We start from the raw sequence: 19,413 nt of genomic DNA, 5'->3' as shown, positions 1-19,413 counted from the left end.
TAATAAATTAGTGTGTTACAATATTTTAGTGCTATTCATTGTCCAGACATGTAGTTAACACCTTGTCCTTTCGTCTGTATGTGTCACATTTTCCAACCGGACTCGTATCTTCAAGAAAAAAATAGTTGCCATGACTTATGCCCCATCCCTCGTATGTTGTGATTTTCTGGTACAAACATTTGATGTTACTTCACTCGGTGTGGCCTTGGTAATGCTAAGTTCCACTGGCAAGAGAGGGCCTTGTGAAAATTGGCAATTATCAATTTCAGGTACTTTTTTTCTAAGTATGCAATAAATTTTTTGCAATTTACATTTTGCCTTTAGTTTTCTGAGTCGGGGAATCAAATAAAGAAAGGTCCAAACTCAATATCTTTAAAAGTTAAGGAGTTAGATTTTATTGTTTTTGGAATAGATTTGTTGCTTTAATATTTTTTATTTTTAGTAATGCACTCTACTGGAGCTTTCATATCATCTGGTACAACTCAAGAAATAAGCATTACTGTTTGAAGCCTTTTGGCCTCTCAGCCACTACTCCAGTTGCCTGTTTATTTGGTTGAGCGAGTTATTTGAATTTCTGACATACTTGGACATGTGATACTTGGACGTACGATTCATTAACTTTTACCTTACCATAAACTTCCAATGTCTCCACCGACTCTAATCCAACATTCATTGGAAGGTTATAATATAAAGAAAACATAAAGGTCCTTGAAGAATTCCTCTCTTAATTATTACAGGGTCAGATAAAGCTTTGCCTACTGTAATTTTTTTTAGATCTATTTTCTAGAAATATAGCAACCCATTCAGTCACTCTTTTGTCTAGTCCATTTGCACTCATTTTTGCCAGTAGTCTCCCATGATCCATCCTATCAAATACTTTAGACAGGTCAATCGCGATACAGTCCATTTGACCTCCTGAATCCAAAATATCTGCTATATCTTGCTGGAATCCTAAAAGTTGCGCTTCAGTGGAATAACCTTTCTTAAAACCAAACTCCCTTCTATCGAACCAGTTATTAATTTTGCAGACATGTCTAATATAATCAGAAAGAATGCCTTCCCAAAACTTACATGCAACGCATGTCAAACTTACTGGCCTGTAATTTTCAGCTTTATGTCCATTACCCTTTCCTTTATACTCAGGGGCTACTATAGCAACTCTCCCTTCATTTGGTATAGCTCCTTCAAGCAAACAATAATGAAATAAGTACTTCAGATATGGTACTATATCCCAACCCATTGTCTTTAGTATATCCCCAGAAATGTTATCAATTCCAGCCGCTTTTCTAGTTTTCAACTTTTGTATCTTATTGTAAATATCATTATCATACGTAAATTTTAATACTTCTTTAGCATTAGTCACCGTCTCTATCTGGACATTATCCTTGTAACCAACAATCTTTACATATTGCTAACTGCATACTTCTGCCTTTTGAAGATCCTCACAACACACTCTCCTTGTTCATTAATTATTTCTGGAATGTCCTTCTTGGAATCTGTTTCTGCCTTAAAAATTACCATCAGAATGCTGACTTTCAGTGTAGGAGCTGGAGGGTTAATTTCGAAACCTTTCCTAGTTCTCATAAGGAGGCTGTTGATGGTAATTTGTCTGTCAGGTGAAGCCATTAAGCCTTGGGTAGCCCCCATGATCTTATTCAACAGAAGTTATCTGGCAAGAGTGGGTTTCACCTCTCCTTACCTCATCAGTTATTACACACTACAAAACACATAACAGGCAGTCGTTATTCTGGACACAGGAATACGCACTCACTCTCGTCTGAGACGGTTTGGGTCACATAGTTGTCAGTTTGCATTGAACAGTTGCCTGGTTGAAGCTCTTATTGGCAGCTCTGAAGATGGTTTCCCATTTTCTGTGCTGCAACTTGGCATTAGAACACTTAACACACATTTTGTCCTTTATAAAATTTAATAATTATTATGAACTTCAAAATATTGCGAAGTACTTGTCAGTCACGAAAATTATTCCTGAAAATAATTAAATAGTTCGTCCTTAACTTTTATTTCTATGCAAATGTCCTATACACCTAGACTGGAGAACCTACCGTAGTTTGTAGATTTGTGCTTTAGAATTTTTTCTTGTATTATAAAGGTGTTTCATTGAAAACAATTTGTATTTCCTACTTTTATTTTAATGACTAGGGTTGAAATTTTGTTTTAGGAACCTGTCGAAGTATGCGGTTCTTCTGAAACACCTAACAACTCGGGTGGTAACAGTAGAATTGAACAGAGTTTCACAGTCAACACTAAGGAAGCAATGAAGGCTGTTCATGGACTCTGGAAGTCTCCACAGTTTGAAAACTCTTCTTTTGGTACGTACTTCTCAATTTCTACAGTTTACAGCAGGTCGGTCGATTTATTTATATCCAACTGATTTTGGAATGCTCCTACCACCTTGTGAATGACCGTTGGAACTACAGGTCTGTTGCTGTCAACGGTGTTACGTCCAGCCTAGTGTGTCGTTCATGTCGTGAAATGGCATTGTTGGGAAGGGTACGTTAATGGCCTTTTCCATGCTTGTTTTTCATATGCATAGTGAAACATACCTGGCTGGGTCAATAGTAGATAAAGCATACGCCCATCTCACTAGTAGTGGTCACATTTGGGCTATTACATAATGACATTGGTGCCAACTTTGTTTGACACTGTCAGGACAGTTTCCCACATGGGTTTATGGTTGAAATGCATGTTTGAATGAAACGAAGATGAATGAAATATACTTCTAGGAATCAATTAATCACTACTGATCTGTGTTTAGGGCAGTTGCCCAGGTGGCAGGTTCCTTATGTTGTTTTCCTAGCCTTTTTGTAAATGATTGCAAAGTAATTTGAAATTTATTATCTGCTCGGTAAGTTATTCCAATCTCTAACTCCCCTTCTTATAAACAAATATTTCCCCAGTTTTTCCTCTTGAATTCAAACTTTGTTTGAATTTAAAATATTGTGATCTTTCTTACTTTTAAAGACACCACTCGAAGTAATTCTTCTACTGATGTCATTCCATGCCATCTCTCCACTGACAGCTCGGAACATACCACTTATATTAAATAAAACTAGTATGTTTTTATTATTTACCCACCTATTCAATACAATAAAGTCTTAAAAATTAGGACTTTGTCCTTATCAAATTGTCAACATAACAATTTATTAAATTAGATGGTACATGTTTCGCCTCACTTGTAGGCATAATCGGCCATAGTTTCGCCTTAATTGACTTACGAAATATTGTTGATTTATTACTATGTTTCGTAAAATGGATGAGAGGTTATTATTATTATTATTATTATTATTATTATTATTATTATTATTATTATTATTATTATTATTATTATTATTATTATACAACAATGAAAATATAAGATGCAGTATATTTGATTAACAATATTTGTACTAATAGCTGAGTTGAAAAACATAATTATTTGAGAAATTATGACATGTGGTGGTTGATTCGTAATATTGACAGTTGTTACAATGTGGTTAAAGAATTGAAAAGCACATTCCAGTTAATTATCAAATGGTGTGTTGTTAAAAACTTGAACATTGTTGAACATTCCAATTTCATCTGGTAATAGTCCTTGGTTCAAGGAGTTAATATGTACTGGTTTTGCTTTTTGTACATATAATATTGAAGAATTCACATATGGCGTGGTTCTTTTTGAGATAGTACTGGTGTGAATACTGGATGTCGTTGGCCATTATTAAATTTTGTTGTAGACGTCATTAGGCCATCTTCTTTGATGTGGTAGTTATAAGAAAAGTTTGGAATTGGTGTAGCTCTTTGTTGTTGGGCGTGTTGAAGTAAGCATGCTGGTCAAAAGGGAACAATGTTGTTGTAATAGTTGTCAGACAGTGGATAGCCAAGTGTGTGGTGAAAGTCTGTAATTAAAACAGTTTTTGTGAAATTTTATTGAAGAACTAGAATTTAAAAGAGAGGGCTAGCAGTGGAAGTTAAATAAAAAGTATTGACACTTACCCTTTCGCCCGCTGAGATGTTAACTTATGTTGAGGTCTTCAGAGCTACTGGCAGCTGCCGAACTCTTGTTTTACAGACCATTATTCTAGTCATTATTCCGTATTGAAAATAGCTAATCACAAAGTTTACACAAGAAGTAATTTTTAATACCACCTATTCAATACAATTTACTTGACGTGTTGTAGTTGTGGGGTTTTGGTGGAGGGGTTGAACTTCGGGGGGGGGGGGGTTAAGATTTGTAAATCCCGCTCTATTATAGAAAATTGGTGACCTGTATCTTTCATGTGGTTACTTATCGCAGGCAGAGAACTTGTGTTTTTTGGGCGTTGAAATATTCTGCATATCTAGTTAAAAAACCATGGCTAGTTTCACCAACATAAGAAAAATTACATACTGAGAATTTGAGTCTGTATATACCTGAGCCTGAATATTGATTGTTGGTTAAATTGAGTTATGATTATAAAATAAATTTCGATTAGTGTTCTGTGTAGTGTACGAGATTTTTACCTCTTTTTTTTTTTTTTTTAAGGATTGGTAATTTGATGGATACTTCGGTTGATATAATAATAATAATGTTATTTGTTTTACGTCCCACTAACTACTTTTTAAGGTCTTCGGAGACGCCGAGGTGCCGGAATTTAGTCCCACAGGAGTTCTTTTACGTGCCAGTAAATCTACCGACACGGGGCTGTCGTATTTGAGCACCTTCAAATACCACCAGACTGAGCCAGGATCGAACCTGCCAAGTTGGGGTTAGAAGGCCAGCGCCTTAACCGTCTGAGCCACTCAGCCCGGCACTTCGGTTGATAAATGTGAACTTTGTGTACTTTGGTTCGTTGGGTTTTATTGGAGAAAGGTTTGTAGCTAATTTTAGTTTTTATTAATGATTTTATTGGTCATGTCTGGATTAAACCCATTGAATCTGGCTATTTCTTTTCATCATCATCCTAAACCATCTCCAGTTTCCTGGGTGTGCTAGCTATTCTTATATATATAAAGCCAGAATGCTAACTGACTGACATAAATGTTTAGCCACTTCGGCATGCGCTAGAAACTTGAAATTTGGCAATGTGATAGCTATTAGCGTGTAACCTACGGAAAAATTCCAAAAATATTAAATTTTTAATTTTTGCCTCCCCCCTCCCCCGAAACAAAATGGCAGACACCATGATGCAGTGCCCTACAACATTAAAATTTGGCATAGTTCTAGCTCCTGTCCTGTAAACGACGTAGAAATTGCAATAAGTTAAAATATTTAATATTTTATCCACTAAAAAATTCGAAATGTTGAGCCAAATTTAATGACGGTGCAGGCTTTCGTTTCGAGCCCTCTTGTGGCTAAACGGTAATGGTTATCAATAAACGGACTGCACTTTCCTACCCTAGAATGAAGAGATCTACAACTTTGTTCCTACGACTTTTTGTCGTATCTCGACTCCTTCTACCTTGGATTGAGCTTCATTTTCCCGGTTTTGGTCATTTTTGTTAAATTTCCATAAATTATTTTACTGATTCACACACTCATAAGATAGATAGATGAACGAAATTCAGCACGCTCCTTGACAACGTCATTGGCCATATGTAGACTGAGTTTCGTTATTCTAGCAGCCTTTCAAGTATGGGAAAACGGAGGGTATATGTGGAAACACTATTGAAATTTCAGCCTAATTTATGATTCCTAAGCAATTTATGGCGAAGCCCTTCGAGATTCGGCAAGATATAAAGCCACAAGGCTGACTCGCTGACTCACTGACATTGTTTGCCCCCTTCCAGGTGAGCTAGGAACTTGAAATTCGGCAGTCTGATAGCTTTTAGGCTGCAACCCAATGAAAAATTCAAAAAAGTTGAAATTTTTCATATTTAGCCCCCCTTCCGCCCAATCAAAATATCGGACTGAAATTTCGTGTTAGACCCTTCCAATTGAGCTAGGAACTTGAAATTTGGCAATCTGATAGATATGAGGCTGTAACCCAAGGAAAAGTTCCAAAAAGTTCAAATTGTTTGTATTTTGCCCCCCACCGAATCAAAATATCGGACTCAAATTTCGGGCTAGACACTTCAGTTCCAGATGAGCTAGAAACTTGGAATTCGGCAATCTGATAGCTATTATTCTATAACCCAAGGGAAAATTCCAAAAAGTTCAAATTGTTCAATATTTAGCCCCCCACCGAATCAAAATATCGGACCCAAAAATCGTGTTACACCCTTCCGCCCAATCAAATAATCTGACTCATAATTCATGTTAGACTCTTCCAGCCGGTAAGCTGATACCTGATTAGGCTGTAACCCAGGGGAAAATTCCGGAATGTTCATTGTTTTCATATTTAGCCCCCCCTCCCCAGCTCAATCAAATTATCGGACTGAAATTTCGTGTTAGACCCTTCCAGATCAGGTAGAAACTTGGTATTCGGCAATCTGATAGCTATTAGGCTGTAACCCAAGGGAAAATTCTTTAAAGATCAAATTATTGATACTTAGCCCCCCAAGGAATCAAAATATCGACTCAAATTTCCGTTTAGACCCTTCCAGATGAACTAGGAACTTGAAATTCGGCAATATGATAGCTATTCTTCTATATCTCAAGGAAAAATTCCAAAAAGTTCAAATTTTTCATATTTAGCCCCCACCCTGCCCAATCAAATTCCTCTGCCCCTCCCCCCCCCCCCCAAGCAATATGGTGGATGCCATAATGCAGTGCCCTACAAAATTAAAATTAGGCAATGCTCTAGCTCCAAGCCTGCAACCGACGTAGAAATTGCAACAAGATCAAGTTTTTAAAATCTTACCCACTATGAAACATCTAATTATGAAGCCAAATTTAATTACTGTGCAGACTTTCGTTTCGAGCTATCTTGTGGCTGAACGGTAATTGCTATCATAAATGGATCGCACTTTCTGATGTTAAAATGAAGTGATCTACAACTTTGGTCCTAAGACTTCTTGTCGTATCGCGACGCTTTCTACCTTAGGCTGAGCTTCATTTTCCTGGTTTGGTCAATTTTGTTCAACCTCCATTATTTATTTGTTGATTCACTCCCTCATAGGACAGACAGATACACGAAATTCGGCAGTCTGATAGCTATTAGGCTGGAACCCATGGAAAGTTTCTAAAATGTTCAAATTTTACAATCTAAATAACGGGCTCAAATTTTGTGTTAAACATGAATTTGAAGGTTGAAATTTGTCAGTCTGATAGATATTGGGCTGTAAGCGAAGGAAAAATTCCAACACGCTCCAATTTTCACATTTACTTTCCCCCCGCCTACCCAATCAAAGTATCGCACTCAAATTTCGGGTTAGACCATTCCAGATGTGCTAGGAACTTGAAATTTGGCAATATTATGGCTATTAGCCTGCAACCTACGGAAGAATTCCAAAAAATTCTAATTTTAATTTTTGCCCCCTCCCTCCTGAACAAAATGGCGGACGCCATGATGCAGTGCCCTACAAAATTAGTATTTGGCAATGCTCTAGGTCCATGCCTGTAACCGACGAAGAAATTTCAACAAGTTCAAATTTTGAATATTTAACCCACTGAAAAATCGAAATATGAAGCCAAATTTAATGACGTTGCAGACTTTCGTTTCGAGCAATCTTGTGTGTGAAGGGCAATTGCTATCAATAAAGTGATTCAACTTTCGTGCTTAAAATGATGAGTTCTTCAACTTTGGTCCTATGACGTTTTATCGTATCTCGATCCCTTCTACCTTAGATTGAGCTTCATTTCCCCGGTTTTGGTCAATTTTGTTTAATTTCCATATATTATTTTACTGATTAACACACTCATAAGACAGATAGATGCAATAAGTTCAGCACGCTCCTTGGCACGACCATTGCCCATATGAAGACCGAAGTAGACAAGATACCAGAAAATGCCTAATACACTAATGTAGACGACTAAAGGGGTCGTCTGATGGCGCAATCCGTACTTTGATAGGACGTACCGTTTTGCCGCAATAAATTTCCAAATCAAAGTCTGCACTATTTAGCGTGCACATTGCCTAGCTTTATATTATATATATATAAAAACGTTTGGCTCACTGGCTGACATAAATGTTTACCCACTTCGGCAAGAGCTACAAACTTGAAATGTTGGCAATATGATAGCTATTAGGCTGTATTGTGGAAAAGTTCCAAATGTTGATTTTTTGTTATTTTTACTTCCCTTCCCTTAAAATAAATTGTAGACGATATGTTGCAGTGCGCCAAAAAATAAAAATTTGTCGGAGTTACAACTTTGGCCTGCAACCAATGGAGAAACTTGAAAGAGCTGTATTATTTAACGTTTTTATCTCCAGAAAATATCGAAATCTGGAAGCAAACTGTAAGTCCTGCCACCAAATGGACAAGACGTTCGGACCCGATCATGAAGAGATCTAAAACTTCTGACCAGGGAATTTTAGTCGTATCTTGATCCCTTATGCCTTAGATAGAGCTGCATTTTTAGATTTAACGTCAATGTTTTACATTTTCCGTAATTAATTTTACTGTGTTACACACTTATAAGACCAATAGATTCATGAAATTTAGCAGGTTCACTGGAACGTTCTTGGGTCACATGTGAGCAAAATGCATGATTCTAGCACCCTGTAAAAATGGAAAAACGAAAGTAAAATGGAAACTCTGTACTCCTAATCCAAGGTTCTAAACCAATCTACGGGGAAAGCGATGCAGATACAACAAAACATCAAATAACGGAAATATAGAGCGTTTCAACCACGATAAACCTACCATGTTTCAAGACTATAGCTCCCTGTTACATTAGGAAAATAATTTCTAATTTTGTGAGAATCGTACGTAATTTTCACCACGTCGAAACGTTTAACGCTATCTTTTATATAAATCGTGAATGTACGGTACGAGAAAATATTAGAGGACCAAACATGCACGCGAATATATGGGCCGTCTGGTGGTGCAATCCTTTTTTCGTAACGAAGTACCGGTTCGTCACAGTAATTTTCCATGTGACCACTAGTAATGTACTGTAACGGGGGTTTGGGGGCGCAGCCCCCAGCGAGCGAAAGAGAGTTTCTTTTATGAAATCTAATTCTTAAAAATATTTGTTGAAAGAGGGATTTTAAATGCCCTGTATACTAAACCCTAATATGTGGCTTGCTTAAGAGAATTTGGGTGTAGTGATTTGTTTCTCGTAGTTATTAGAGTAAAAGAAGGCTTTTGGTAAATTTGCAAGTCAAATTTGTCTAAAACTTGTGTGATTTTGGTGTGTAGAAAATTTATTGAATTGTTGTTCTCATATACTTTTGTGAACTTTATACTTTTATCTAAACTATTTAGAAACGTTAGGATGTTATCACTATTATTAAGTTGTTTATCAATAATTGCTTAATGTATCGTCAACATAACGGAGCCATAAACTGTTTTTTACTATTTTGTTGTATTCTAGGTTGTCCACATAGCGGTCAGCCAAAATGCCAGATATTGGGTCGCCCATAGCTAAAACTCCTTGTTTATTATTTTGTTCTTGAAAGTAAAGTAATTATTGAGTAAAACAAAACTTAGTAACTGAATGAGTTCATCTATTTCAATTTTGCTTAAGGTACTGTGTCTAGAGAGGTTGTTTATGATATTGATAGTTTCATTTACATATTAGTGATATCAAAGGAGCATAAAATATTATTTGATTGTAAATTGAATTTGTTTAAGGTTTAAGTGTGTATACTTTTTACTTAACGTCCACTGCTAGCCCTCTCATTTCGATTCTAGTTCTTCAATAAAATTTTGCAAAAACTTCTTTAATTACAGACTTTCATCACACACTTGGCTATCCACTGTTTGACAACTATTACATCATCATCATTCCCTTTTGGCCAGCTCACTTACTCCAACACGTCCAACAACAACAACAAAGAGCTACTCCAATTCCAAACTTTTTCTATAACTGCCACATCAAAGAAGATGGCCCAATGACGTCTACAACAAACTTTAATAATGGCCAACAACATCCAGTATTCACACTAATACTATCTCAAAAAGAACTGCCCCATATGTGAATTCAACTTTATACGTACAAAAAGCAAAATCAGTACATATTAACTCCTTGAACCAAGGACTATTACCAGATGAAATTTTAATGATCAACATTGTTCAAGTTCTTAACAACATGCCATTTGATAATTAACTGGAATGTACTTTCCAATTTATTAACCATATTGTAACAACTTTTAAAATTACGAATCAACCACCTTTTGTCATAATTTTTCAAATAATTACGTTTTTTGACTCGGCTATTGTTACAATTATTGTTAATCAAATAATATACTACATCTTATATTTTAATCGTTGTCAACAGTATTTCATAAGTCCAATCAGATACCAGATTTATTCTTAAGGTGAAGCTGTGGCTGATGATGCCTACAATGAGAGGCAAAACATGTACCATGTAATTTAATAATTTATGTTGACAATTTGATAAGGACAAAGTCCTAATTTTTAAGAATTTATTGTATTGAATAGGTGGGTAAACAAGAAAAACATATTAGTTCTATATAATACAAGTACTTTCAATAGGATCCAAGAATGATTTTCATCACGTGTAACATACCATACCACTTAGTCGAGCAGGTCGTCTCCTTTCTCCCAAGTCTTCCCAGCCCAAACTTTGCAACATTTTCATAACGCTACTTTTTTGCCGGATTTTATTTAGTGTATGGCTTATACAGACATAATCAGTAATATATATACATATTTACATCTGAGAAACAAAGTAATTTGTGCTTCACAGTTGAATATCAAGTTTTTCAATCCAACGTACAGCATCTGGAGATGCCAGCTGGAAGTCATTTTCATCACCGTGATAAGCTTGAATCTTACATTCCCTGACGATATGACGAATAGTCTGGTGTGGAGCTCCGCAATCAGAGTCTAGATTAGGTAGCTTTTTCCACTTCTCAGGTCCCAGACTTCCAAGTGAATCCCACCTACCATGCAAGACCTGGACAGACCTGAAGAGAATCAGAAGAGGACATGACCGGTGCAGAGCCGCTCTTTTGCTGGAAATCACCCGGAACAAATCGAGCTGCTTTTCTTTGGAGTTTTTCCCCTCTTGAATCAAGTAATCCTGGGAGGGTCCCTACCCTGGAACCATATTCTAGTTGGGATCTTGCCAGAGACTTACATGCCCTCTCCTTTGCACCCTTACTACAACCTCTGAACACCCTCATAACTATGTGCATAGATCTGTACCCTTTATTTACAATCATGTTCATGTGATTACCCCAATGAAGGTCTTTCCTTATTTTAACACCTAGGTACATACAGTGATCCCCAAAAGGAACTTTCACCCCATCAATGCAGTAATTAAAACTGAGAGGACTTTTCCTATTTGTAAAACTCACAACCTGACTTTTAACACCGTTTATCATCATACCATTGCCTACTGTCCGTCTCGCAACATTATCGAGGTCATGTTGGAGTTGCTCACAATCTTGTAACTTATTTATTACTCTATACAGAATATCATCATCTGCAGAAATCCTTATCTCTGATTCCACTTCTTTACACATATCATTGACATGTGTAAGAAAAATAAAGGTCCAATAAAACTGCCTTGAGGTATTCCCCTCTTTATTATTATGGGGACAGATAAAGGTTTGCCTACTGTAATTCTGAGTTCTATTTTCTAGAAACATAGTCAACCATTCAGTCACTCTTTTGTCAAGTCCAATTGCACTCATTTTTTCCAGCAGTCTCCCATGATCTACCCTATCAAATGCCTTAGGTAGGTCAATCACAATACAGTCCATTTGACCTCCTGAATCCAGGGTATCTGCTATATCTTGCTGGAATCTTACAAGTTGAGCTTAAGTGGAAATCTATATTATTCTGGCAGACCTGAAACTGATAAGTCACAGAAATGGTGTAGGAATATTTGTAAAATCAGAATTTGTGAAATATGTCGCCAATTTTGTCCCAATATCACAGACTCGTGGTTTTACAACTACATGGACAACCCTTCTAAATCAATATAATACAAGTATATGCTCCAACAGCAGATAAAAAGTATGACACTGAAGTGGAAAGATTCTATGAAAGCTTTCAAAACATTCTGGAATCAACAAAAAATGACAGCTTAACCATAATAATGAGAGATTTCAATGCTAAGATAGGCAAGGGCCAACGAAGAAATTTGGTAGGAAATTGGGCTCGGGGAATCCAATGAACGTGGGGATAGGTTATATGAATTTTGTCAAGAAAATGAAATGGTTATTACAAACACATGGTATGAACTTCCTGATAATTGATTATACACTTGGGTTTCACCTTGTGACAGTGCACTTCTTGTTCCTATAAGGAGCCAAATCGATAACATCCTCATAAATAAGAGGTTCAGAATCTTCATTAAAAGAGTTATTACATACCCAGGAGCAGTTATAGGTTCTGATCATAATCCATTGGTTGCTGATGTACAACTGAAATTGAAAATTTTACAGAAAACAAAACATTCCAACCAAATTGACCAGAGAAAATTGGTAAACAGTAAAATAAAACAAGAAATTGCAAGAGCATTTAATGAAGAGCTAAGACAAGTATCATTGAATAGTCAACCGGTGGAAAACCAGTGGGAGGAAGTAAAAGAAGTTACTGTATACAGAAAGTAAACAAGAAATACCTACAGTCTGATAAAAGGAAGAAAAAAAAGTGGATGACGGATATCATCTTGGACTTAACGGAAGAACGCAGAAAAGCTAAGTAGAATAAGGTTCAATACTGTCAGATACATGGTCCATTTAGAAGAGAAATTAGGAAGGCAAAACAATATTGGATGATTGAAAAATGCAGAAACATTGAAAATTTGGAAGAAAAACACGATACCTTCAATATGCACAAAATTATAAAAGAAGTAACTGGCACTTTCCAAAGAAAGATTCCTCTTGTTCTAGAAGATAATTCAAGGAAACCGGTTATAAATCATCTTCACAAAAATTAAGATATGTGAAATACATATAGAACAACTTTTTTTTTAACTGTGCATTAGAGTACATTATGAGGGAATGGTACAAGAACAACTCGAAAAAAATGTAAAAATTGTAACCCAGAAGGATAACATACATTTGAGCTGTCTAGGATTTGCTGATGATCTAGCTCTTCTGGCCAATGATATTCAGGAAACAAAACAACAACAAAAATCTTTACAGGAAATAGCTCAAAATATTGGTTTGAAAATGTCATTTGAAAAAACAGAATTATGCTAATTCAACTACCACTTGCAAACAAAATTAAATATTTAGGTGAAATAATCACATATAACCTGAACGAGAAACCAGCATGGCAAAATAGAATTGATAGACTGGTTACTGCATATACAGTAGAACCTCGATTATACGTTCCTGGAAACTACGTTTTCCCATATTATTTGTTCAAATTATGTGGTCCCGCGAGCATCCCAATTAAATCACGTAAAAGTCCCGCATTATCCGTTCCTCGAAGAAACGATTTTTCGGATCAACTGTCCAGAAATTTCAGTCCCATCAACGCTAAATCCTCGATCACGTGTTTTTCAAGAAACTGCACCTCACAAAAGGACGGCTACGGCATACTTACGGATCTTGGTGTTAACGTCTCGTCATTGCGGTAATTTGAGGAAGTACTGTACTGGAAAAGCGATCGCGGCGAACTTGCATTAGGGACCATCTTAGCATCGCATTCGGGTGATATTGTGATAATCCGTGGAAATCATAAGCAGAGGGTGTCCACACCAATTGGAAGGAGACAGAGCGCATTTCGACAGCTCTGCTTAAAGACGGAACGAATTTCGTCAAATGTTCGTACTTGCAAAACGTCTACGTTATGTCCAGGGTTAGATTTTTTTTTTTTTCCCCGAGTGTATCGCCAAATAGGTTTTCGGCATTTCCCTTGGGGCACTGTATAGTGACTGGGCTTTCAGGCAGGAATCGAAACTGCTCCTTAAGTAGGTAACACAAATTTACAGTAGTATTTTAATATTATCGTACACGATTGCAGATATGTTATGGAGACCAGAACAGATGTTGCACCTTACATACTTAAAGCCATGGGAGGTTATGGGATTGCCTGTTACTGTTTTCGTCCTAATATAAGACTGGGAATTTCGCGTTTTTATGGTAAAATGTTGTAAAAACTGCAGGCGGTTTATTTCCACACGTTACATTTAAAGCTTTGCATCATTTCGCACTCGTACCGACTTGTACAGCGAGCTCGCTTTCCAGCTGAGCTCAATGTCGCGAGTAATCATTATTTCGGAAGTGTTAATGATATTTTTTCTCTTTCCAATTTGATTGTGATCAGTGACCGGCAGAATTGAATTTAACGTAATCGAGAACTTGAAGATCAATACTTATTTGAAACAATTCGAAACCATATTCTGGAGTTCAACATAACCTTGAAAATCCAATGTAGGCCTAATTTACACGGTACAAGATTTCCATAAACTGACTACAAACAGTATACCAGTGACCAAATTACAATGGAAGATAAAAAAGATGATTTCGCCATCATGTTGGGCATTTTTTATACCTAATGTGCTTTATTTTATTGGATTAGAGGATTAAAAAGTACTTGTGGTTGATTGTTGCTTGGCTTGCCGTTACGGGTATTAGATTTTTTGAAGAGTTTGGCTCTGGCTGATCAAAGTTGATGAACTGAATGTAAAGTTTTAAGATTTTTACTTCGCGTACCGGTAATTAATGTTTGAAATCGGCCCCGCAATCTAACTTGCCTACCTCTCACCCGGAGGGCCCGCGTTCCATTACCGGCCAGGTCAGGCATTTTTACCTCGATATGAGGGCTGGTTCCAGGTTCACTCATTCTATGATTACCTTTAATTGAGGAGCCATTGAAATGGTATGATGGCGGCCCCAGTCTAGAGAGCCCGGATTAACGGCCGAGAGGATTCATCACACTGACCTTGCGTCACCTCATAATCTGCAGGCCTTCGGACCGAGGGCGGTTGCTTGGTACGCGGAAGGCCCTTTGGGGCTGTAGTTTGGTTTGGTTTAGGGGTCTTTGTGAGATTATAGGTATACATATTTCATTTTTGTGATGTTTAGCCAAATTGTTGATGGTTCATTCTTTCGTAATCTATAATCTTCATTTCCGTATTGACGAATTACACATCTAAAAATAGGAAAGAATTTCCACCAATCAATACTTGTTTATTGCTTATATTAAGCTACAGGACCGGTTTCGACCCCATATACAAGGTCATCTTCAGCTGAACCATGAATACATATTTCTATGATGAAGCTTTGATTAAATTGCATTGTTAAAAGAATGTCATATGATGTGCATTTAGTCACATACAAATGGGGCATGTCTTAACGTTAATTGGCATATATGTCGGTATGTACAATATTGCAACTGTATGTCTAAAATATTATGTTGAGGTCCTAAAATTAGTGTATAAAACATATCTTCACTTAAACTAACTTATATATATATATATATGTACAGGATAAAATACAATATATAAAAAACATTTCGTGCACATGAACATTCATATCTTGCTTGTTGGTCAATTCATCAACTCTCGTATTTAAGTCCCATTTACAGTTGTACACTCAGCTGGAGTATAAAAGATATGGTTGTAAAATTGCATGAGTAAAAGATTGTCTTCATGTGGGATAAAACACTTTCCAATTTTAAAAAAATTGCCAGATGTATGGATAAAATTCAGCTAAAATATATTCAGCTCTGTTATGTATGTTGCCTTATGTTAGAATCAAATCTTGTTGTCCTGTGGTGTCCATAAAATTGGGTTCAAAGTAATGGCTCCTTTCCCATTTGTAGCTGTGCAATGGTGTTATGTTTATCTGTGGAAGATAAGATTGAGCTATGAGAGAGATTATGTTGGAGGAATGTCTAAAGGTTATGTGTGTAAATTTGAATATGTACTTACTATTGTTGGTGTAGCAGAGTTGCGTTTGACGTGCGAGCTTGTAGTGTACTACTTTGTGTTCTTCTTGGGCTCATACTAGCTGCTGTGAGGGGAAGGGAAGGAGGGGTAGGGAGAGTTGTTGTTGTGGGGGTAGGGGTGGAGCTGGGTGTGTTGTTTGATGTTTTTCTGTTACGTGTCGCGTTCTGTTTGTCAATTAACTTAAGGTAAGAGTTTTTTAGAGCGGGGATAACTGTATTGAAGATGATGTTAGTTTTTTCTGTGATTTCATTTATGTTGTAATTTGGATTGGTGTACTAATCTAGAGTAATGTAAAATTCTTCTGTTATGTTGAGCAGGGGGCCTTTGGTGTTTATGTTTAGGATTTGCATATCGTTATCGATGTTTGTAAAACTGTGTTTATAGTCTGCGACATGTTGTTCTATTGAGGAAAAATTATTGTGTTTTACCGCATTTATGTGTTTGTTATATCGGGTTAGGAAGTTTCTACCAGCGCGTCCGGACATAGCTTGTCTCTCAATTATTACATTTGATGCGGTATACTCCTGAGTGGTTGTATTTGTTGTTGCTATTGATTGATCTGACGTTGTGTATGATGCTGGTACTATTGTGTGTAGTTCTGAAAGCTATTCTTAGGTTATGTTTTTTAAAAATGTTGGTTATGGGGTATATATTAGATAAACTCAACACAATAGATTCCCATATAAAATTACCATGGAAACCGAAAACAATCGCAATCTGAACTACCTGGACATAATGACAACTAGACATGACCACCTTTCTTACAGAATATACAGAAAACCCACGCAAACCTCAAATACAATTAAAATGGATTCCGTTCACCCCAATACACACAAAAGAGCAGCCTGCTATAGCATGATACACAGAGCGTTCAATATACCGTTAACAAAAGAAGATCTAAACAAAGAATTACAACTAATTCATGACATAGCTAAGAACAATGGATACAAGAAAGAAATGGTTAACAAAATCATTCACAAAATAAAATCCCAACCCAAAACCAAACTAACAAAAGTAGACGAATCCAAGAAAGATTATGCACTATTCACCTTCAATAATGCACACATATACCCCATAACCAACATTTTTAAAAAACATAATCTAAGAATAGCTTTCAGAACTACACACAATAGTACTGTCATCATACACATCAGATCAATCAATAGCAGCACCAAATACAACCACTCAGGGGTATACCGTATCAAATGTAATAATTGCGAGACAAGCTATGTCGGACGCACCGGTAGAAACTTCCTAACCCGATATAACAAACACATAAATGCGGTAAAACACAATCATTTTTCCTCAATAGGACAACATGTCGCAGACTATAAACACAGTTTTACAAACATCGATAACGATATGCAAATCCTAAACATAAACACCAAAGGCCCCCTGCTCGACATAACAGAAGAATTTTACATTACTCTAGATCAGTACACCAATCCAAATTACAACATAAATGAAATCACAGAAAAAACTAACATCATCTTCAATACAGTTATCCCCGCTCTAAAAAAACTCTTACCTTAAGTTAATTGACAAACAGAACGCGACACGTAATAGAAAAACATCAAACAACACACCCAGCTCCACCCCTACCCCCACAACAACTCCCCCTACCCCTTGTTCCCTTCCCCTCACAGCAGCTAGTATGAGCCCAAGAAGAACACGAAGTAGTACAGTACAAGCTCGCACGTCAAACGCAACTTGGCTACACCAACAATAGTAAGTACATATTCAAATTTACACACAACCTTTAGACATTCCTCCAACATAATATCTCTCATAGCTCAATCTTATCTTCCACAGATAAACATAACACCATTGCACAGCTACAAATGGGAAAGGAGCCATTACTTTGAACCCAATTTTACGGACGCCACAGGACAAGATTTGATTCTAACATAAGGCAACATACATAGCAGAGCTGAACATATTTTAGCCGAATTTTATCCATACATCTGGCAATTTTTTTTAAATTGGAAAGTGTTTTATCCCACATGAAGACTAAATCTTTTACTCATGCAATTTTACAACCATATCTTTTAAACTCCAAGAACAGCAGCTGAGTGTACAACTGTAAATGGGACTTAAATACGAGAGTTGAATTGACCAACAAGCAAGATACGATTGTTCATGTGCACGAAATGTTTTTTATATATTGTATTTTATCCTGTACATATATATATATAAGTTAGTTTAAGTGAAGATATGTTTTATACACTAATTTTAGGACCTCAACATAATATTTTAGACATACAGTTACAATATTGTACATACTGACATATATGCCAATTCACATTAAGACATGCCCCATTTGTATGTAACTAAATGCACATCATCATATGACATTCCTTTAACAATGCAATTTAATCAAAGCTTCATCATAGAAATATGTATTCATGGTTCAGCTGAAGATGACCTCGTATATGGGGTCGAAACCGGTCCTGTAGCTTAATATAAGCAATAAACGAGTATTGATTGGTTGAAATTCTTTCCTATTTTTAATTGATTCATTCTTTCCCGGATTTTCCGTTTTTCCATGCTGTATGTTTTTTTCTGCTGGTCCCTCCAGAAACGGAGAATTGAGGATCCACTGTAATAAAGTCTCTCAGTAGCAACCAAATTGAAATACTACAACACAGTCACCCAGCCACAAATTACATATGCAAGTGAAACATTATTCAAAACAACAAACACAGTTGCAATGGATAGAGTACTCAAGTTAGAAAGGAGAACAGTGAGGACCTGTTTAAATAATTATCAAGGAAACGGAGTCTGGAGACTAGCTTCCAATGGGACAGATATAAAGAAATAGAACCTGTGACTAGCACAATGAAAAAGAAATAAATATTATTCTTAGGCCATCTAATACGGTCACTAGAACATAGAATCAGTAGAAAAATAGTAGAAAAATTATGGAAGATTAAGAATAATATTAGATGGATCACAGAACTTAAAGGAGACTTGACAGAGTTGCATATTACAATAGAAGATTTAAAGTACAAAACCAATACACTCAAAATATTAAAAGATAAACACACTAGACAACAGACAAAAATCAACAATCAGAGAATAGGAAGAGTGATTCCAGAAGCAGAAATAAAATTACGTTCAGAAAGGATGAAACAGTATTGGGCTGACAAAAAGAAGAAAAACCTCCATAAACCTAAGTAGTCCTATGTTGGCTAAAAAATTAAAATAAATAAATGGTATAGAACTCTTCTATGACAATCCACTGACATTAAATGAAAATTGTGAATGCTTAAATGCACTGAGCATTTTGAAATCTGAAGTAATTCATGCAATAAGCCAATTAAAAGATGGGAAAGCTTTAGGCCCAGATGAAATTCCAGCTGAAATTATGAAACTTATTAATGAAGAGCAAATTAATAAGATACTGGACCTTTTTAATAACATCTATAACTCCAGAAAATTACCTCAAGATTGGCTAACCTCTAGTTTCATTCCCCTTCCAAAGAAAACAACCTCGAAAAATGTGGTGAATA

At 36.3% G+C, this 19,413-nt stretch overlaps 1 protein-coding gene across 1 annotated transcript in view; it reads left to right on the top strand.

The window, feature by feature from the left end:
* Positions 1-19,413, top strand: part of LOC136877585 (mitotic checkpoint serine/threonine-protein kinase BUB1) — a 402,777-nt gene that overhangs the window by 163,778 nt on the left and 219,586 nt on the right. The window contains exon 9 of the mRNA XM_067151742.2: positions 2,180-2,330. Coding sequence (XP_067007843.2) covers positions 2,180-2,330 — 151 coding nt within the window. The remainder of the gene's footprint in view (positions 1-2,179; positions 2,331-19,413) is intronic.

This window comes from Anabrus simplex, chromosome 7, assembly GCF_040414725.1.
Source record: "Anabrus simplex isolate iqAnaSimp1 chromosome 7, ASM4041472v1, whole genome shotgun sequence".
Classification (NCBI taxonomy): Eukaryota; Metazoa; Arthropoda; class Insecta; order Orthoptera; family Tettigoniidae; genus Anabrus; species Anabrus simplex.
The sequence above is the reverse complement of the archived record's forward strand: the minus strand, read 5'-3'. Positions and strand labels throughout refer to the sequence as shown.